This window comes from Centroberyx affinis, unplaced genomic scaffold (genome assembly GCF_046629955.1).
Source record: "Centroberyx affinis isolate AG114_WGS23_722 - 3 ecotype Tasmania unplaced genomic scaffold, CSIRO-AGI_Caff_v1 ptg001626l_1, whole genome shotgun sequence".
Taxonomy (NCBI): Eukaryota; Metazoa; Chordata; class Actinopteri; order Beryciformes; family Berycidae; genus Centroberyx; species Centroberyx affinis.
The window spans coordinates 80,301-97,977 of NW_027280065.1; the positions used below are offsets into that span (position 1 = coordinate 80,301).

General features: G+C 42.4%; 1 protein-coding gene across 1 annotated transcript in view; it reads left to right on the forward strand.

Annotated features, from left to right (window-relative positions):
- Positions 1-15,194, forward strand: part of LOC139651291 (venom phosphodiesterase 1) — a gene marked incomplete at its 3' end in the record, with an annotated part of 51,539 nt that extends 36,345 nt beyond the window's left edge. Inside the window, exons 19-21 of the mRNA XM_071528156.1 lie at positions 2,513-2,558; positions 10,148-10,302; positions 15,059-15,194. Coding sequence (XP_071384257.1) covers positions 2,513-2,558; positions 10,148-10,302; positions 15,059-15,194 — 337 coding nt within the window. The remainder of the gene's footprint in view (positions 1-2,512; positions 2,559-10,147; positions 10,303-15,058) is intronic.
- Between the last annotated feature and the right edge of the window lie 2,483 nt (positions 15,195-17,677).

Genomic DNA, 17,677 nt, shown 5'->3' on the forward strand with positions numbered 1-17,677 from the left:
TTAATTTTAGGGGGATATTGCACGAATTAAGGGGTGAATTAATGGGTATTTTAAGGGATTACTGGCTTGCAGAGCATGGGAATTCGGAGTCACTCCTGACTCGACTTCCGCTGAAGTTACTTCGACTCGCTTTCATGGAAACGACCTGCTGCTGTGAGTCAAAACTCCTGCAGATTCATTCCTCAGTAGATTCACTCCTCAGTAGATTCACTCCTCAGTAGATTCACTCCTCAGTAGATTTCCTCCTCACTGTCAATATTTTTCACCCGGACCTTCATCATCATGGCAACAGCAGCTGAGGGGGCGATCCTCCCTCTGACTGCAGTTTAGATGGGGTGCGATAGACTCGCTTTCTACCCTGTGGGAAGCGAGGCATGTGTGCTGACTTGTGAATGATTTGGGACGCTGTTACGTGTCGACATAACAATGCAAATCAGCCAGAAACAAGAAAACACGCTCCGGTTTCCATAACAACTGTCACAAGAAGCTGCGGTATGTTTCAAGTCAGGTCAAGTTTATTTATAAATCCCTTCATTACAAGCATGGCTCAGAGGGTTTGATACCATGTCATTTACACTGCCAGAAGTCTGCACCCACCTGACCGAATCTTCTGTGTTCCTCATTCTCTTAAAGCCATTTTGATCTAAAGGCTTCTGCTTAAATGCTTGATGAGTTTCTTAGACAAATATAGATAGTGAAGTTTTTCCATCCAAGGCAAAGAAAATCTAAAATATAAGATAGTTTTGATTTAACACTTTTTTGGTCACTGCATAATTCCATTTGTGTTATTTTATAGTTTTGATGTCTTTACTCTTATTCTAAAATGTGGAAAATAGGAAAAATAAAGAAAAATGTGGCATGTCCAAACTATTGACTGGTAGTGTAGATGTCATATACATACTACATCACTATATACAACACTACATACTATATAGATACTATATTACCATACATGCAGTTTAGAGTTTTAGTCGGTCGGTCGGTCGGTTGGTTGGTCCACAAAAGTTTCCCCACCCTTTGGCGGCCTATAGCCACACAGTACGTGGTCACAGCTATGGCGAATTCACGCTTGTTTCCTTTGTTTTTTTCCCCGGCCTGTATTTGGAGCCGGCCTTTATTTGTTCGTGTCGACCACGGCCCCGGCCATTATCGGAGACCCGGCTTTTAATTGACTACCGGCCACTATTAGAGGAAATACGGTATACCAATTTTTAAAACATAGGCCCCACAACATTTGATCAAACTTTGGAAGCCAATAAAATCGAAACAGTACGGAATATCAAAAAACAAATCGGCACAAGTCAAGTCATGCAAAATCCCCTTAAAATGAGTTAAGGGAGTTATTAATGGAGGAGACCCCATCAAAACCTCCTTAAACTTCCCTTAATGTTTGACTCCTTACCTTCTAATTTAATGCAAAATTCAGGGAGACAGGAACTTTCCATTAATAACTCATTAATAACCTGTAAACCTGCACAAAAGGCATGAAAAATCTTAATTTCTAGTGTCTCTGTGAATCAACCCATGAATAAATCCCTTATAAACCCATGATACTAACCTTACTCTTTTAAAGCTATGCTATTTTTAACAGATAATTCATGCTTATGTAATGGAGAAATTGAGGACATTTCAGGGATAAAATGACAGGGTTTGGTTTGGTAATGATGGATCACGAGAAATAAATGTTGAAGGAGAAGTTGGTAACGTCTGCAGCTGTGGGCGGTGCCTGACCCCGGCTGCTGCCAACACCACATCACTGTCTATTACGGTTTCATCTATTGCAATATGTGTGTTGTGATGCAGACTTACAGTAAAAAGCAAGTTTCTGTGCTATCTCCTTCAAACCTGTGATAAGAGCAGACTGGCACGGAGAAGTTACAGGAAATCGAGATAAACCGAGTGAAGGTCGGTTTTGTGGTTGCCCCATCTCGAAATTCAAAAGTATGAAGGGAGAGAACTTTTGATTATGAGTTTTTATTTGGCCTCTGCTTTAAACCATCAACCGTCAAATTGCTGGTTTCTGTCATAATACTTTCTATACACACTTTCTCTAGACTTTTCTGTTGACTGGAGCGATTTTACTTTTCATACATGCACACACAGTTGCATACATAAAGGACTTTCCTTTTAATTCAATTTTCAATTAAATTCAGTGTGATTTGTTGGCATGGCATTTTAAAAACAAACAATATTACCAAAGCAGGCGACAGGAAATGAATCATCCCATGTATCACTGTGTGTATCACTGTGTGTGTTTGTGTGTGTGTGTGGGTGTGTGAGTGTGTGTGTGTGTGTGTGTGTGTGTGTGCTGGTGTGTATTCAGACCCTCCACTGACTATCAGTGTTCCTGTGTTAATTTCTCCCTCACATACACACTCAAACAGACACAAACACACTCACATAAATCCTTATAGAACAACATGTGCATTTTATACCATAGGCTATTTTATATTGTAAAAATGATTACTGTTACATAACATATAACCATTCTATGTTTATTCTTCCTCCTCAGAGTGGAAATGCCATCAACAGCCGTCTGAATCTGACAGCTGAACAAGGTAAAGAGCTTATTTTTTTTAAAATTTTTTTATGACATTGAAAGCGCCTTCATATTTACGTGTTATGTAAGCCTTAAAAATATACGGGCATCGCTTATATGTTTACCTGGTACATGAGGTCCTGTTGTCCCTGCCGCATGATGCATGTCTGGATTTACTTTTTGCCTTTATTATGATAGTTCACAGTAGAGACAGACAGGAGAGTCTTATCTCGTTTGTCTGTCTGTTCATTTTTCCACGTGTCAACACTGCTGATCGGCTTTTGACAGAGCTCAGGGGAATGATGCATCTCACATCAGGATGTTTACTCTTGCCCATAAAGAAGTAAAGTTGCTGCACACTAAATAACTTGTTGAACGACTTGTCTGAAGTTACTTATTTTTAATAACTTAAAGGTTCCATATGGTATAAAACAGGACTCCCCTTGCCTCTGTGATGATAAAGGAGTTGGATGGTCTATCTAAACATGGTGAAAGTATCAAAATGCACGGTCGCCAACTAAATCCACACAATCCATATTAGAAAAGCGAGCCTCTAAACGAGCCGTTTGGACTTCTGTAACTTTGTGGCGTCACAAAGGTTCGCTCATTATCATTTTTGTAAGAAATAATAGACTAACAAAGTGTTTTTTTCAAAGCGGTTGAGTGGTTGTCATTGTTTATTACCGGAGAGTTTTCCCTACCTGTAGCCGCCGGGCCGCGGCGTCTCACGTTTCACTCTCGAAACGGTTAGCCAATCGGAACAGAGGGGTCGTTAATATTAATGAGCCTTAAAGACACGGCGACAGAAACGGCCTGTTCTTGGTAAGGCTCAGAGAGATGCTGGAAAATGAACGTGGAGAAATGGATTCAGAGTGTTTTTGGTACATGTGGAGAATATGGACCTTTAAAAGAAAGATTTAGTGTCATGTAGTGTCATTATTTAGATTCTTCTACAAAGTGTTTTTTTCAAAGCAGTTGAGAAGAATAGAATAGAATAGAATAGAATAGAATAGAATAAACTTTATTGTCCAGCCGAGGCAGGAAAATTGTCCTTGGTCTCACCCAGGAAAATATAAACACAAACATGTCCACAAGATAAAAACATCAACAAAACATCACATTAACAGAACAAAGATCTCTCAACTGTACAACAACATTGATTCGTTCATACCCACAGTGTACAGCCTACACTCCCATATTCAAGTTTACTGTAGTTTGTTGGCCACATTAATTGCATTTGGGATAAAAGAACCCTTGCAGATCTTTTTCTTTGCCAGGGGTTTTCTATAGCGTCGCCCTGAGGGGAGCAGCTCAAACTCAGGGTGGAGGGGGTGTGTCTTTCCTGTATACAGCTGTGCCGTAAAGGTGTAATGGCTGTAATGTTTTTGTTGGCGGCCTACTATCTTCCCTGCTGTCTTAACAATCCTGTTCAGCTTGTTTTTGTATTTACTAAAGTCAAGTGCCCATGCCAGACAGAGATATTAAAAACATGGATACTCTCTATCAGGCTGACATACACTTTTTCCAAAATGTCAAGACTGATCCCAAACCCCTTCAATTTCCTAATTAAAAACAGTCTCTGACTAGCTTTCTTACATATAAAATCAACAATGGGCCTCATGCAGCAACATTCTCTTAAATTTCTCTTACATTTTCTCTTAATTTTCTAAGAGAATAAATAAGATAAGTCAACTCCAGATGCACCAAACGTTCTTAACCATCCAAATCTGCTCTTACCCAGGTGTGCTGAATGATAAATGCCACTTGATCATAAATTGGAGGCTTGTTTGTTATTAGCATAGGTAACGCCTGTTGGGCTTTGATAGGGGGCAGGTTTGGTTATTAGCAATTAATAATTAATAATTATGGAATTATTAATTATTCATAAAATTATTGACGGGAGTCAATATAAAGGGGGCACCACCCTGGAATCAGGGACCAATAACCGCACCTTTAATTCAGTCTCACAATGGCTGTTCACCCCAAATTACAGTGTTTGAGTACCACTGTACATTTATGAGTGAACAGTGAAGGGTGAATTCGTACACAGGCCCTCACAACCAGCAGTTACCACAACACATATGCGTAAGAAATCACAAACAACTTCTCTTTAAATGTATAACAGTGTTTATTTACTTTAGTAATATCAATTAATAATCAATAATACTTCAGCCAATCAAGTACTATTACACAACTACAACTATAATTCTAACTATCAAGCATAAAAGACATAAACAGCATATGGCATATATGGATGTGTGTGTGTGTGTGTGTGTGTGTGTGTGGAAGAGAGAGAGGCTAGAGAGAGAGTGGAGAGAGAGAGAGCAAGATGGCTGACGTGACCACGTGGGTGGGACGTCTCGCGAGAGTTCAAAATGGCGGCCGTGACCGCACAGTTTGAACAAAGAGGAGTTTTGGAATCAAGATGGGGTTGGAATTAGGCAGCTAAAACCAACACCATCTACTCCTCAGGTAGCGGTGGATGTGCAATGAGATGTGGGTGTGTGTAGGTGTGTGTGTTAGTAAGAGAGAGAGAGAGAGAGAGGGAGAATGGAGGGGAGCACTCGCCGTCTAAAGCACCAATAATAGCCTTTTACCACACAGAAACTCGGGATACAACTGGGAAGTAGTACACCGGGTTACTGGTCTTTGAACTAGTAAAATGCAATATCTTGGCTCTCTATGTGATAAACACAATTGCAAGTCCAGCGACATGCAATGGCACACATTCAGCTTCAAAACATTACAATCAAATCAAGCAGCAAGCTTAATGATAGGTTTCACAGCATAATATGGACACGGCGGTCCAATGCGCTTCCCAATACGCACAACAGTAGCTTCTGATCAGTAAAGCTTAAATAACACACCTATACTAGTCTCTGCCCAGAACCAAAGCCTCTTACTTGGGAAAATCACTCTCGAGCCGGTGGGGTTCTCCAGGCGGGTCGGCGCGGCGAGACCGTTATGTCTCCTCGCACGGAGCAACGGTCAGCTGGCTTTCCTCGTAGGCAGCGAAGGATTTCAGCCAGGAGTCGACTTGATTGAAGAAACGTATCCTTACGTTATCTTCTTGGAGGGAAGGAGTGTCCTCAGCTGTAGTCTCTTCCAGTCCACTTCTGCAGGTCGGCTGCGCGCAAGGAGTTAGATTGCCGGATACACAAACAGCTAATCTAATCCTTCTGGATCCAAATAGGGTTATGGCGAACACTAAACAGTCTGGGCTCGTCCAGCGAGTTGAAGACTGTGCCTCGGCTTAAACAAAAAGAACAGTTTGAACGTTAAAATGTACCACTTTGTTGTAGCAACGGAGTCGCAAGAAGGGGCGATGCGGAAAAGTAGCTCCTGGAATTTATATCCTCCGTGACGTCATGGGGGATCCCGGGGCTCGCCCAAGTCTCGTCCAGTGAGAGACCGGAGTTTGAATTCCAGCCAGTTAACTCTAGCCCAGCGGGTTGGCTAGAGTTAAGGCTTTTGGTTTTCTTGTTAGGCCACAGATGCTGGCCCTATTGTTTTAATTCGTTTTCTTTTGTTTCACCTTATGGCGTGGCCCAACATGCCCCCTAAACACCATATAAGGGCAGGTGTTGTGCTGTGTGCAAATACTCTGGCACATGGCCAAGAATTGGAGAGGTGCTCTTGGCAATCTGAAACAGCTCAGCAGCCATTCATCCGTCTCATCAAACAGATATGTGCGATCTGTAAAAACACGTTCTCTGTAAGGCCTGGATGGCCAAAGCATCTCAGAGCAGCATGTAAGCCATTCAGAAGCTGAACGCACGCAATATCATCCAAGGGTTTTTATAGTCTTAATTGGGATCAATGGACCAATAGTATTTCTTTAGCCCACGAATTTAATAATCCAATCATTATAATTACTCTAAAACATATAATAATCTAAATTTGGTTATATGATATTAATGCGTTTTTTTATGTTCCTCAAATTTAAAACTTATGTTTCCTTGCATTGGACAAACAATTTGTGGACTGTGAAAACGAGATGTTTTTTTCTTATCTTGGTCAGAGTGCTCTCGACCACTCGTAAACTTTTCTCTTACCTAAGAGAAGAGCAAAAATAAGAAAACATTGGTGAATCCCAGAAATTAATGGGTACTAACAAAATAAGAACAAATCGTGGATACGAACAAAAATAAGAGAAAATTTTTTCGTATATCGCTTCCTGCATGAGGCCCATTGTCCCATTGTGAAACTCAGTTTGTCTTCTATGTGTGTTCCCAGATACTTAAAACAGTTGACAGTTTCCACAGTTTGGTCACACAGTATCAGTGATGAGAGTGGATCTGCTTGGTTTAGAATAAGTTCCTTTGTTTTTCCAACATTAATTAACAATGAGCTGGACTTACACCACTGTTCAAACTTGGAAGCCTGAGCAAAATAATCAGAGACATCATCATTTTTATGGAAAAGACCCACTAAAGCCATGTCATCAGCATATTTAAATAGCTTGAAATTGCTGTTGTGTAGTGTCATTTCACTAGTGTACACAGAGAATAGTACTGGAGATAAAACACAGACCTGCGGGACTTCTTTAACACGGACTCTTTGTGGGCGGTCAGTTAAAAACATCCTTGACCCAGTGCACAAGGCCCCCGCTCACCCCAAAGTCCAGAAGCCGTTGCAGGAGAACTAAAATCAACAAATAAAATCCGTGCATATGTGTTAGTTTTTTGTAGGTGACTGGCAACGTGGCGTCCTCAGTCCCTCTGTGGATTTTATAAGCAAACTGTAATGGGTCCAGTTGTTGTGCTGTGGATGAGGTGAGATGTTTACTGACCACCCTCTCCATGCACTTGGCCAGTACAGGGGTTAAGGCTACAGGGCAGAAAGGCATTCAAGTCTTTGGACGCTGGCTTTTTGGGTTCTGGTCTGATAATAGATGCCTTCCATGTATTAAGCACGGTGCAGGTGTGCAGTAAGCACTGGAATAGTTTGGTTAAAACTGACCTTAGTTGGAATGGAGCACGCTTTCAAATCACGTCCACGTAGGCCATCAGGTCCGGGTGCTTTGTGGGGCTTAATCCGAGAGAGGCAGGTGCCATCCTCCTCCTCGGACAGCTGGATTGTGGGGTTTCTGGGTATGTTGGTACAGATGGCGTTGCTCCTGTCTTTACAGCCTGGGGCGTCAAATCTTCCATAAAAATGGTTAAGTTCATTCACAAAGGCGAGGCTGTCCACAGAGGTATCCTCTTGTCTTTGGGGCATTCTACCCATCATTGTGTTAAGTCCCTCCCATGCTTGTCTGAGGTTCCCTGTGCAGACTTGGTTCTCTACTTTGTTCTTAAAATCAATTTTGGCATTGCGCATCTTAGCCCTGAGCTCCTTTCTTTTCTTTGTACTGTTTTTTTTTTTAATCTTTGTTTTTATGCATTGTCTGTTAACTTTCCCTTTTTAATCAGGCCTTTTTCCTTTGTGTGGCTCTTAATGATCTTTGCTGTTCGTTCCTTTTTATCGGTTTTTATGCTCCTGTTTTTTTTTTCTTTCCTTTTACTCTGTAGCACTTTGGGATTTGCTTCTAATGAAAAGTGCATTACAAATTTAATGTATTATTATTATTATTATTATTATTATTATTATTTTGTCTTTGACACCTTCAGTGTCACCCCTGAGGACCTCCTTGGTGTTGATTACAGATTCCTCACAGAATTGTATATATGAAGTGATACAGTCTGTCAGCTCATGGGGGGTCTCTGCATGACGTCAAAAAACATATCCCAGTTTGTAGTTTCAAAACAGCACCTTAGCTTGTCCTCACTTTCTCTATCCCAGACTTGAATTGTTTTTATGGAGGGGTTTTTCCCTCTTTACTCACTGTCTGTACTTGCCTTATATGCAAGTGCCATAACAGAGATCCAGGAAGTGTGATGAGCGAGTTGGACAGTCGACATATTGCTGCAGAGTCGGGAGGTGTGCTGCTAAGGAGAGTGTGTTCAAGTCCCCCAGAATGAACACTGGTTGGTCAGCTGATCGTGCAAGCGCACTGTTAAAACAGTCCAATATGCGTTCAGCTGCTTCTTTGTTATTGGGTCCCGGTACATACACCAATATAATAGTGAGCTGTCCAAATTCACGGGGTAAATAAAAAGGTCTGAATGATACCACCAGGATCTCATAGTCTCTTGTGCATATTTGTTCAAAAATAGTGACCAGAATACAGAGGTACAGAGATTTTACCTTATCTCTGTCTGCTCTGATTATAGTGTATCCATCAACGTCCACATTGCAGTCCTGTTTTAACCAAGTTTCAGTAAAACAGTTGAGATTGCTGCATCGAAAATCCCCCCCCCGTATTTGATGCGAAGTGTTACCTCATCCAGCCTGCTGTTAAGCGATCTTACGTTTCATAAGGTCATCGCTGGTAGAGGTTGACGGCTTCCTCGCCTCCTTATACCTCCTCTGGAGCCTCGCTTCTTTGCTTTTTGTTTCTTTGTTCTCACCCTTAATAAATCACGGGGTAGAGTAATATCAGAGCCTAAGCTGTTTGCATTACCCCTGCAGGAGAGCAGATACTCCCAGGAAGAGGTGATGACAGAACGCTGGATATGCGTTGTCGGCGTTGTCGGCGTTACCTCCAGGTATCAAAGTTGATAAAACTGCCAAAGTGACATAGGCAGACGAGAGGTTCATGGTGGTTGAGATAGTAGGCTAAACAAACATTAAAACACACGGTAGGACTAACCCTAACCACTAAACACACTTTAAAACGTACTTCAAACCGCCATGCCCCCTTCCCGGTTGGAGCGGTTGTCATTGTTTATTACGGGAGAGTTTTCCCTACTTGTAGCCGCCGGGCCGCGGCGTCTTACGTTTCACTCTTGAAACGGTTAGCCAATTGGAACAGATGGTCGTTAATATTAATGAGCCTTAAAGACACGGCGACAGAAACGGCCTGTTCTTGGTAAGGCTCAGAGAGATGCTGGAAAATGAACGTGTGAAAATGGATTGAGAGTGTTTTTGGTTCATGACACCACACACACAGCTTTGAATTGACCTCAAGACGCAAAATAAAACTCTGGTGAGTGGAGAATATGAGACCTTTAAGTAAAAAAAGAGATACAAGAGCTCTACTGGTGGGTTCTGTAGTATAAGAGGCTGCTCTCTGGTCTATGGGCAAAAACCTCTGACACAAAACTTGAAGTAAAGACCCAGGCAACTCCTCGTAAGCTTTGACACCCTGAAGACGGCCCTATGGCCCAAACATGTTGCTGTTTCTTAATGCCTCTATCATGTATTAACGTATTTAATAATAAATAAAGTATTTAGCCTTTTGATATTTCAAAGTGGAGTTGCATTGGTCTTTACTTCAAGTTTTTATCAGACTTATTTTCAAGTATTATTTCAAGTCAAGTGAACACATCGCTGCTGCATCAGGTTTCCCTCAGGATGTTTACTGTTGCCTTCTGTGTTTTATCTTGTGAAATAAACTGAAATATTTACAAATGATTATTGAACAGGTGGATTTAGTTTCTTACATAAACTCGTCTTTGCACCAATGTCACCTGCACAGTGTCATTCCTGGACATTTGCTGTAGCTGATGATTAAAAACGGTTCTGATGGTGAGTGAATCGAACTCTTCCTCTCTTCCCTTCCAGAGTCTGCCGTGGAGAAGCAGCATGCGCCGTTCGGCCGTCCCATGATGCTTCAGGGCGGACAGAGCTACTGCCTCCTCCACCAGCAGGGCTTCGTCAGCGCCTTCAGCCGCAAAGCCCTGATGCCGCTGTGGACCTCCTTCACCGTCGACAAGCCGGTGAGCCTGGTAGCACCTGACACACACACACACACACACACACACACACACGACTAGATACATACTAGCTAGACATTTTGTTACATTTTGACAAGTGGTTACATGGCAGTTATTACATTATTGGGTTGCATTTTTTTTTTTTAAACCAATAATGTAATAATATTGACTAATTTCATAATAACTGAATATTTTATTATATTTTGACAAGTTGTTACATTATCTGTTCTATCTACATTCTATTATTACATTATTGGCTGCTACAGAGTGTCAGATCCAGACCTGTAACATCTGTTCAAACCTCCAACTAGGGCTGTAGACCGAGACCGGACTAGAGACCGATTTTTGACGGTCTTGGTCTCGTCTCGGTCTCGGACTTGTAGTTAATATGACTCGGACTTGAATCGGTCTCGGGAGTGAATATGACTCGGTCTTGAATTGGTCTCGGATGAATTAACGTTACATAATATTATTGTATTGCTCATTTTGTTGAAATGTCTTTAGAAACCTCCCTTCTATTTTAGGCAATAAACAAAAATATGCTATTTTAGTCAATAAATACAATGGTAGCCTTGGATAACACATTGCTATGGTATCGGTCTCGAATTGGACTCGTAGTTTTGCGGTCTTGGTCTCGACTCGGTCTCGACCCCCCCTCGGTCTCGGTCTTGAATCGGACTCGATTCACCGATGACTCGATCTGGACTTGGACTCGACCAAGGCGGTCTCGACTACAGCCCTACCTCCAACATTACGGTAAGAATTAACAGTGGAAACACAGGCGCTCGATACGTTTTGCTCTTATTAAAAACACCCGACCAGAACCTCGTCAAAAGTGGTTATCGTCTGGATCTGATGTTGGTGCTTCTGGTAAAAAATGACGTCTGTCCAGTGTGAACTCACACTCCTGCTTGCTCTCCTGTAACTCCACACACTGCAAAAAATGACATGCTGTCCCGTGATTTGATCTTGTCTCCAGACCTATCAGTTTATTTCATGATATTTTTAGTCAGATTCTCTCACTGCACTGGCAGATAATCTGCTGGTTTCAGTCAATTTCACTTGATTCATGCCAATATGACTTCTTTCAAGAAATCATCATAAAACAATGAAGAAAATCTGGAAACAAGAAACTTTCTCCAAGGCAATTTCATTTTTACCAAGTAAATGTCCAGAAGCAAGTTTCGTTCTCCTGGAAAAAACGTTTTATTTGTTGAAAACGGTAAAATTATCTGCGAGTGCAGTGAGATGATTTCAGTTTTTGAGTTTGCATTAGCTGTTTCCAGCTGGACCCAGATGTGTGACCTGGGTCTTATGACTTAGACTCGAGTCAGGCTCACGAGTCACGATTGTTATGATGTTTGGCTTATTTGGGACTGTGGCAAATGACTTGACATTTGCTTGTGACTCAAGATCACTGAGTTTCAGTATGCATATCAGTGCGTGCAAATCATCATGTTGTTTGTCTGCTCTGTCTCAAGTTTCAAGTTGCATCTTGTTTATTTATAAAGCCGTTCATCACATGGACTTTACAGAGAACTGGATCTAACTGGATCTAACTGATCAACCATCAACCACAGAACAGAATGACAGAGGACAAACATCAGGAAGAGAGAGACATACAAAACTAGATATCAGCAAGTAGAGCTGAACAATTAATTTAAAAAAAATCGAAATCACAATATGAACTTCTGCAGTTTCCAAATCTCAGAGTCTGCAGTTAATTTCTTCAGAGAGAGTTTGGTCCAAACTGGATTTGTGAACAAGGAGTTTTAGAGCTACAGTTAATCTTTGGTCCATGAAGCAAACCCTTTCATCAGACTCAAACTCAGTAAATCCTGCACACTCACATCCAGTTTTGTTTAACAAAATCACTATTCTTTAAACAATTTTAAATTTTGAAAAAATTTATGACAAGAAAAACTTGCAATAATTGCACTAATGCAGGTTTAGAGTTTCAGTGTGTTTGGGTTAGCACACATGCACATATCAAGATAAAGTAGATACTATAAAGCAGCGGTTCTCAGCGTGGGGTCCGGGGACCACCAGGGGTCCTTGAGGGGGTTCTGGTGGGTCCCTAGCAAACTGATGAATTGTTAAACTTCGGCATTATTTCATTTACGCTACGTTAAAGAATGTAGAAGAATGACTCTTCTGATCATAGTTTCTCTGTTATCTCTCTACCTACAATAATATTCTCAGATTTGGGTCCGAGAGACAAAATCTCATTAAATGGGGGTCCGTGGCTCTAATGTGGACTAAATTAGGGGTCCATGATATGAAAAAGGTTGAGAATCACTGCTGTAAAGTTCATATAATACAATATGTACATATCCGGATACAGCGCATACTGTGAAGTGCACACCTCACAGTGCAGCAGCATATTTAACTACATCCTGAGTTTAATAATTTACAAGCAGTAATGATCAAAAGTAAAAACCAGCAACCTTACAAAAAAAAAAAAAAAAAAAAAATGTGTTCCTCCCACAATCCAAAGTCAAGCAGCTCAAGTGGATTGGAGACTTTGAATTGCCCATAGGCGTGAATGCGATCATGAGTGTGTTTGATGTAGTGTGGTATACAATACAGTCTCAGTCTCACCCAGTCTTTCCCAGTCTCACCCAGTCTTACCCAGTCTTACCCAGTCTCACCCAGTCTTTCCCAGTCTCACCCAGTCTTACCCAGTCTCACCCAGTGTTACCCAGTCTCACCCAGTCTCACCCAGACTTACCCAGTCTTACTCAGTCTCACCCAGTGTTACCCAGTGTCACCCAGTCTTACCCAGTCTCACCCAGTCTCAGCCAGTCTTACCCAGTCTCACCGAGTCTTACCCAGACTTACCCAGTCTCACCCAGTCTCACCCAGTCTCACCTAGTGTTACCCAGTCTCGCCCAGTCTCGCCCAGTCTCACCCAGTCTCACCCAGTCTTACCCAGTCTTACCCAGTCTCATCCAGTCTCACCCAGCCTTACCCAGTCTCACCCAGTCTCATCCAGTCTCACCCAGTCTTACCCAGTCTCACCTAGTCTCACCCAGTCTTACCCAGTCTCACCTAGTCTCACCCAGTCTCACCGAGTCTTACCCAGACTTACCCAGTCTCACCTAGTCTCACCCAGTGTTACCCAGTTTCGCCCAGTCTCGCCCAGTCTCACCCAGTCTTACCCAGTCTCACCCAGTGTTACCCAGTCTCACCCAGTCTCACCCAGTCTTACTCAGTCTCACCCAGTGTTACCCAGTCTCACCCAGTCTTACCCAGTCTCACCCAGTCTCAGCCAGTCTTACCCAGTCTCACCGAGTCTTACCCAGACTTACCCAGTCTCACCCAGTCTCACCTAGTGTTACCCAGTCTCGCCCAGTCTCACCCGGTCTCACCCAGTCTTACCCAGTCTCATCCAGTCTCACCCAGCCTTACCCAGTCTCACCCAGTCTCATCCAGTCTCACCCAGTCTTACCCAGTCTCACCCAGTCTCACCCAGCCTTACCCAGTCTCACCCAGTGTTACCCGGTCTCACCCGGTCTCATCCAATCTCACCCAGACTCACCCAGTCTCACCCAGTCTTACCCAGTCTCACCTAGTGTTACCCAGTCTCGCCCAGTCTCGCCCAGTCTCACCCAGTCTCACCCAGTCTTACCCAGTCTCATCCAGTCTCACCCAGCCTTACCCAGTCTCACCCAGTCTCATCCAGTCTCACCCAGTCTTACCCAGTCTCACCCAGTCTTACCCAGTCTCACCCAGTTTTACCCAGACTCACCCAGTCTCACCCAGTCTCACCCAGTCTCACCCAGTCTCTCACCTAGTCTCACCCCAGTCTTACCCAGTCTCACCCAGTCTTGCCCAGTCTCACCTAGTCTCACCTAGTCTCACCCAGTTTTACCCAGTCTCACCCAGTCTCACCCAGTCTCACTAGTCTCATACCCAGTCACACCCAGTCTCACCCAGTCTTACCCAGTCTCACCCAGTCTCACCCAGTCTTACCCAGTCTCACCCAGTCTTTGACCTAGTCTCATTTTGCTGGACTTCCCACTGATAACTGATCTCCTCTTACTTGGCATTTTTTGGGGCTTGAAAGAAGAGTGTCGATCTGACTCAGTAATCAATAATTCAGACAGACAGAATTATTGTAATCTACAAAAAAAGGAAAATAATTCTGTGTGTAGCTGAAACGTTTGCTCCCAGGTTCTTTTGTACGTATATTTCTTGGTTTTTTTTTAACTAGACTTTTTTGTCGTAGCCTTGTATTTATAGGGCGCCAATTTATTTTCTTATTTTTCTTGTGCGTATTATAAAAACGGGTTGAAAATGCCCATGTTGCAGAATGCTGTGTTCTTTCTTTTAACAGTTTGAATTCAATACACACTGCCAGTCAACAGTCTGGACCCACCTGACTGAATGCTCTGTGTTCTTCATTCTCTTAAAGCCATTTTGATCTAAAGTCTTCTGCTTAAATGCTTGAAATGAGTTTCTTAGACAAATATAAATAGTGAAGTTGATCCTATGTATGAATTTCTTTCCAAAGCCTTTGCCTTTCCATCAAGGCAAAGAATCTAAAATATAAGATAGTTTGGATTTGTTTAACACTTTTTTGGTCACTGCATAATTCCATTTGTGTTATTTCATAGTTTTGATGTCTTTACTGTTATTCTGGTAGTGCACGCTCAGCATTATACGCACTATACACACACACACACACCCATTACATTGTCTCACAGTGCACTGTAATATCCGGACATGACCTCATGTCGTCGTCTCGCCCCTGCAGGCGGACGTGGATCCGTTGCCAGCGGCGACCGCAGGCTGTCTGAGAGCTGATGTGAGACTCCCAGCAGCCCTCAGTCCCACATGTGACCAGTACAGCAGCGCCGGAAACCTGAGACACGCCTTCCTCTACCCGCCCAGTATGACCACACACACACACACACATACACACACACTGTCTCTCTCTAATAACACAGATGTCTGAAACTAACCTCTGGTAACATCTGCTGTTCTTCCAGTGTTCCCAGTATGCTGACATCATGTGTTTTTTTTTAAACGCTCATACTTGCGCCATCATCAAACTTTCTCATCAGCAGTTGTTGTGGTTCTGAGATGTTGGTGCTGATCACAAACAGTGTCCACTCACACTTCATATTGCAATATGTGACATGCTTGCACATGTTGCAATATGAAGTGTGAGTGTGCGTGCACAAATAAAACGAAAATGGTTCTCCGGACTGACGCCATAGAAGAACCGTTCCTGTTCTCCTCTGCTTTGGTGCCTGCATTGTGTTTTGTTTATCTGTTTAGCCTCATTTCACAATAAATACACTACCAGTCAACAGTTCATTCTCTTAAAGCCATTTTGATCTAAAGTCTTCTGCTTAAATGCTTGATATTAGTTTCCTAGACAAATATAAATAGTGAAGTTGATCCTATGTATGAATTTCTTTCCAAAGCCTTTACCTTTCCATCAAGGCAAAGAATCTAAAATATAAGATTTGTTTAACACTTTTTTGGTCGCTGCATAATTCCATTTGTGTTATTTCATAGTTTTGATATTATTGCTATTACTCTAAAATGTGGAAAATAGTAAAAAATTAAGAGAAATGTGGTGTGTCCAAACTTTTGACTGGCAGTGTACTATGGAGGGGTTTGGTTATTTTCCACCGTCCAATAGCTAGGAATTAAATAACCATATAAGGTTCTTTGTGCAGCCAGAAATGGTTCTTCTATGGCGTCACTCTGGAGAACCATTGTCGGCTCCTTCATTTTTCTGTGTGTCATGTTGTGGTTTTGTCTCATGTGTGACTTCATTGAGCAATGTCTCTTCTCTGCTGTCCCTTGAAAGCTGGCGATTCCTGAGCGACCTCCTGCCGTCTGTCTCAACAAGGTCGATGACTCTGAGTTGAAGAGTGTTTACTTCAGTCGGCTCTGCGCAGCTTTAGGAACAAAATCTGAACCTCTGAAATCTCAAAAAGTTCATTATAGAGCTGGAATACAGCTTTAGTGCTGGATAAATAAGGTTTCTAAGAGGAAATCTGAAGCTGGACGGCAACTGTTCGGGTCCAACACAAAGTCTCACAAAAAGTTAAGAAATGAGCAGAAACTCTGAAACGCAGATTACATGCTGGATAATGTCAGGATTACATTCCTCCACCACAAAAGGCACAAATTTGACTATTTTCTATTTCTATTTTGCTATTTTCATGTGTTCAGCACGTGAAGAGGTTAGCTAAGGTTAGGTTTAAGCAAAACAAAAACTTAAGTTAAAGGACAATTTCACCCTAAAACACTGTAACACTGTTAAAAACTGTTTCTCGCCAATCGAAGATGATGTTACGATGCGACGCCAGCTCCAGTGGAGTTTGATATGAGAAAATGTTTCAGGATGTAAAACCTCAGCGGTAAACGTCAGGTTTTGGTGTCAGTCCCTCAGAATCAAAGAGCGAGGGCTTCTTCCTAGAGCCGCCATTTTGCACCAAGAGACGTTCAACAATCATACAGGGAGAGATCCATCGTAGAAGAGGGAGAGAGAGACCAGTTTCTCCACCCACAGGAGCAGCAACAGCCTCCTGCACCCTGGGGATTGCTGAAAGCTGCAGAAGCGTGTTGCATTCACTTGGAGTTTTCCGAATCAATGACATAATTTCTCAGAAGTTTGAAACAATTATGTGGTCATTCTGAGATCATTGTCTAAACCAATTTGTCTAAAAAAAACCCCCCACTAAATACATGTCAACCAATTTACCACCACCTAATTAAAAGCAATGGTAAAAAGATGTGTTTTAAGATGCTTCTTGAAAGTGCTGAGTGTATCAGTGGCTCTTAACTTATCTGGGAGGGAGTTCCACAGTGTAGGTCCAAGGTAGCTAAATGCTGACTCACCACTCATGGTACATATCTCATGTCACAAAGTTTCCCAACACCAGGCGTGACGGTCCAACCCTCCGCCGGCAAGTGCAACAGAAAGAAAGGGTTCATCTGGGTTCTCTGCATTTGCAAACACTTATTTATTTAGTCTTTTTTTTTATATTACCAGAACTAATGCAATACTGCTGAAGGAGCGCAGAGGAAACGCTTCACTGAAACAAAACAAAGCGTGTCATGTACAAAAATAAACCGAAATCTTTCAGGAATTGCACGGCTGTAACGAGGAACTCTTCCCTGGAAACGACATCATTTCCTTTCCTCCTGCCTCACAGTAGCACCGGAAGAGATAATGGGACTGTATTGGAGTCAAATCCACGACCCAGCCAAGATATCTGCTTCCTTCCAACTTCACGGGAACTCTGAAGGTTTCCACAGAAGTAGAGCATGTTCTCTTGTTCCCCAGAAAGAGGCAGTTTCCTTTCTGTTTACTTACTTATGATCTCTGTGATCTTGAAGAGACTGTAGTTAA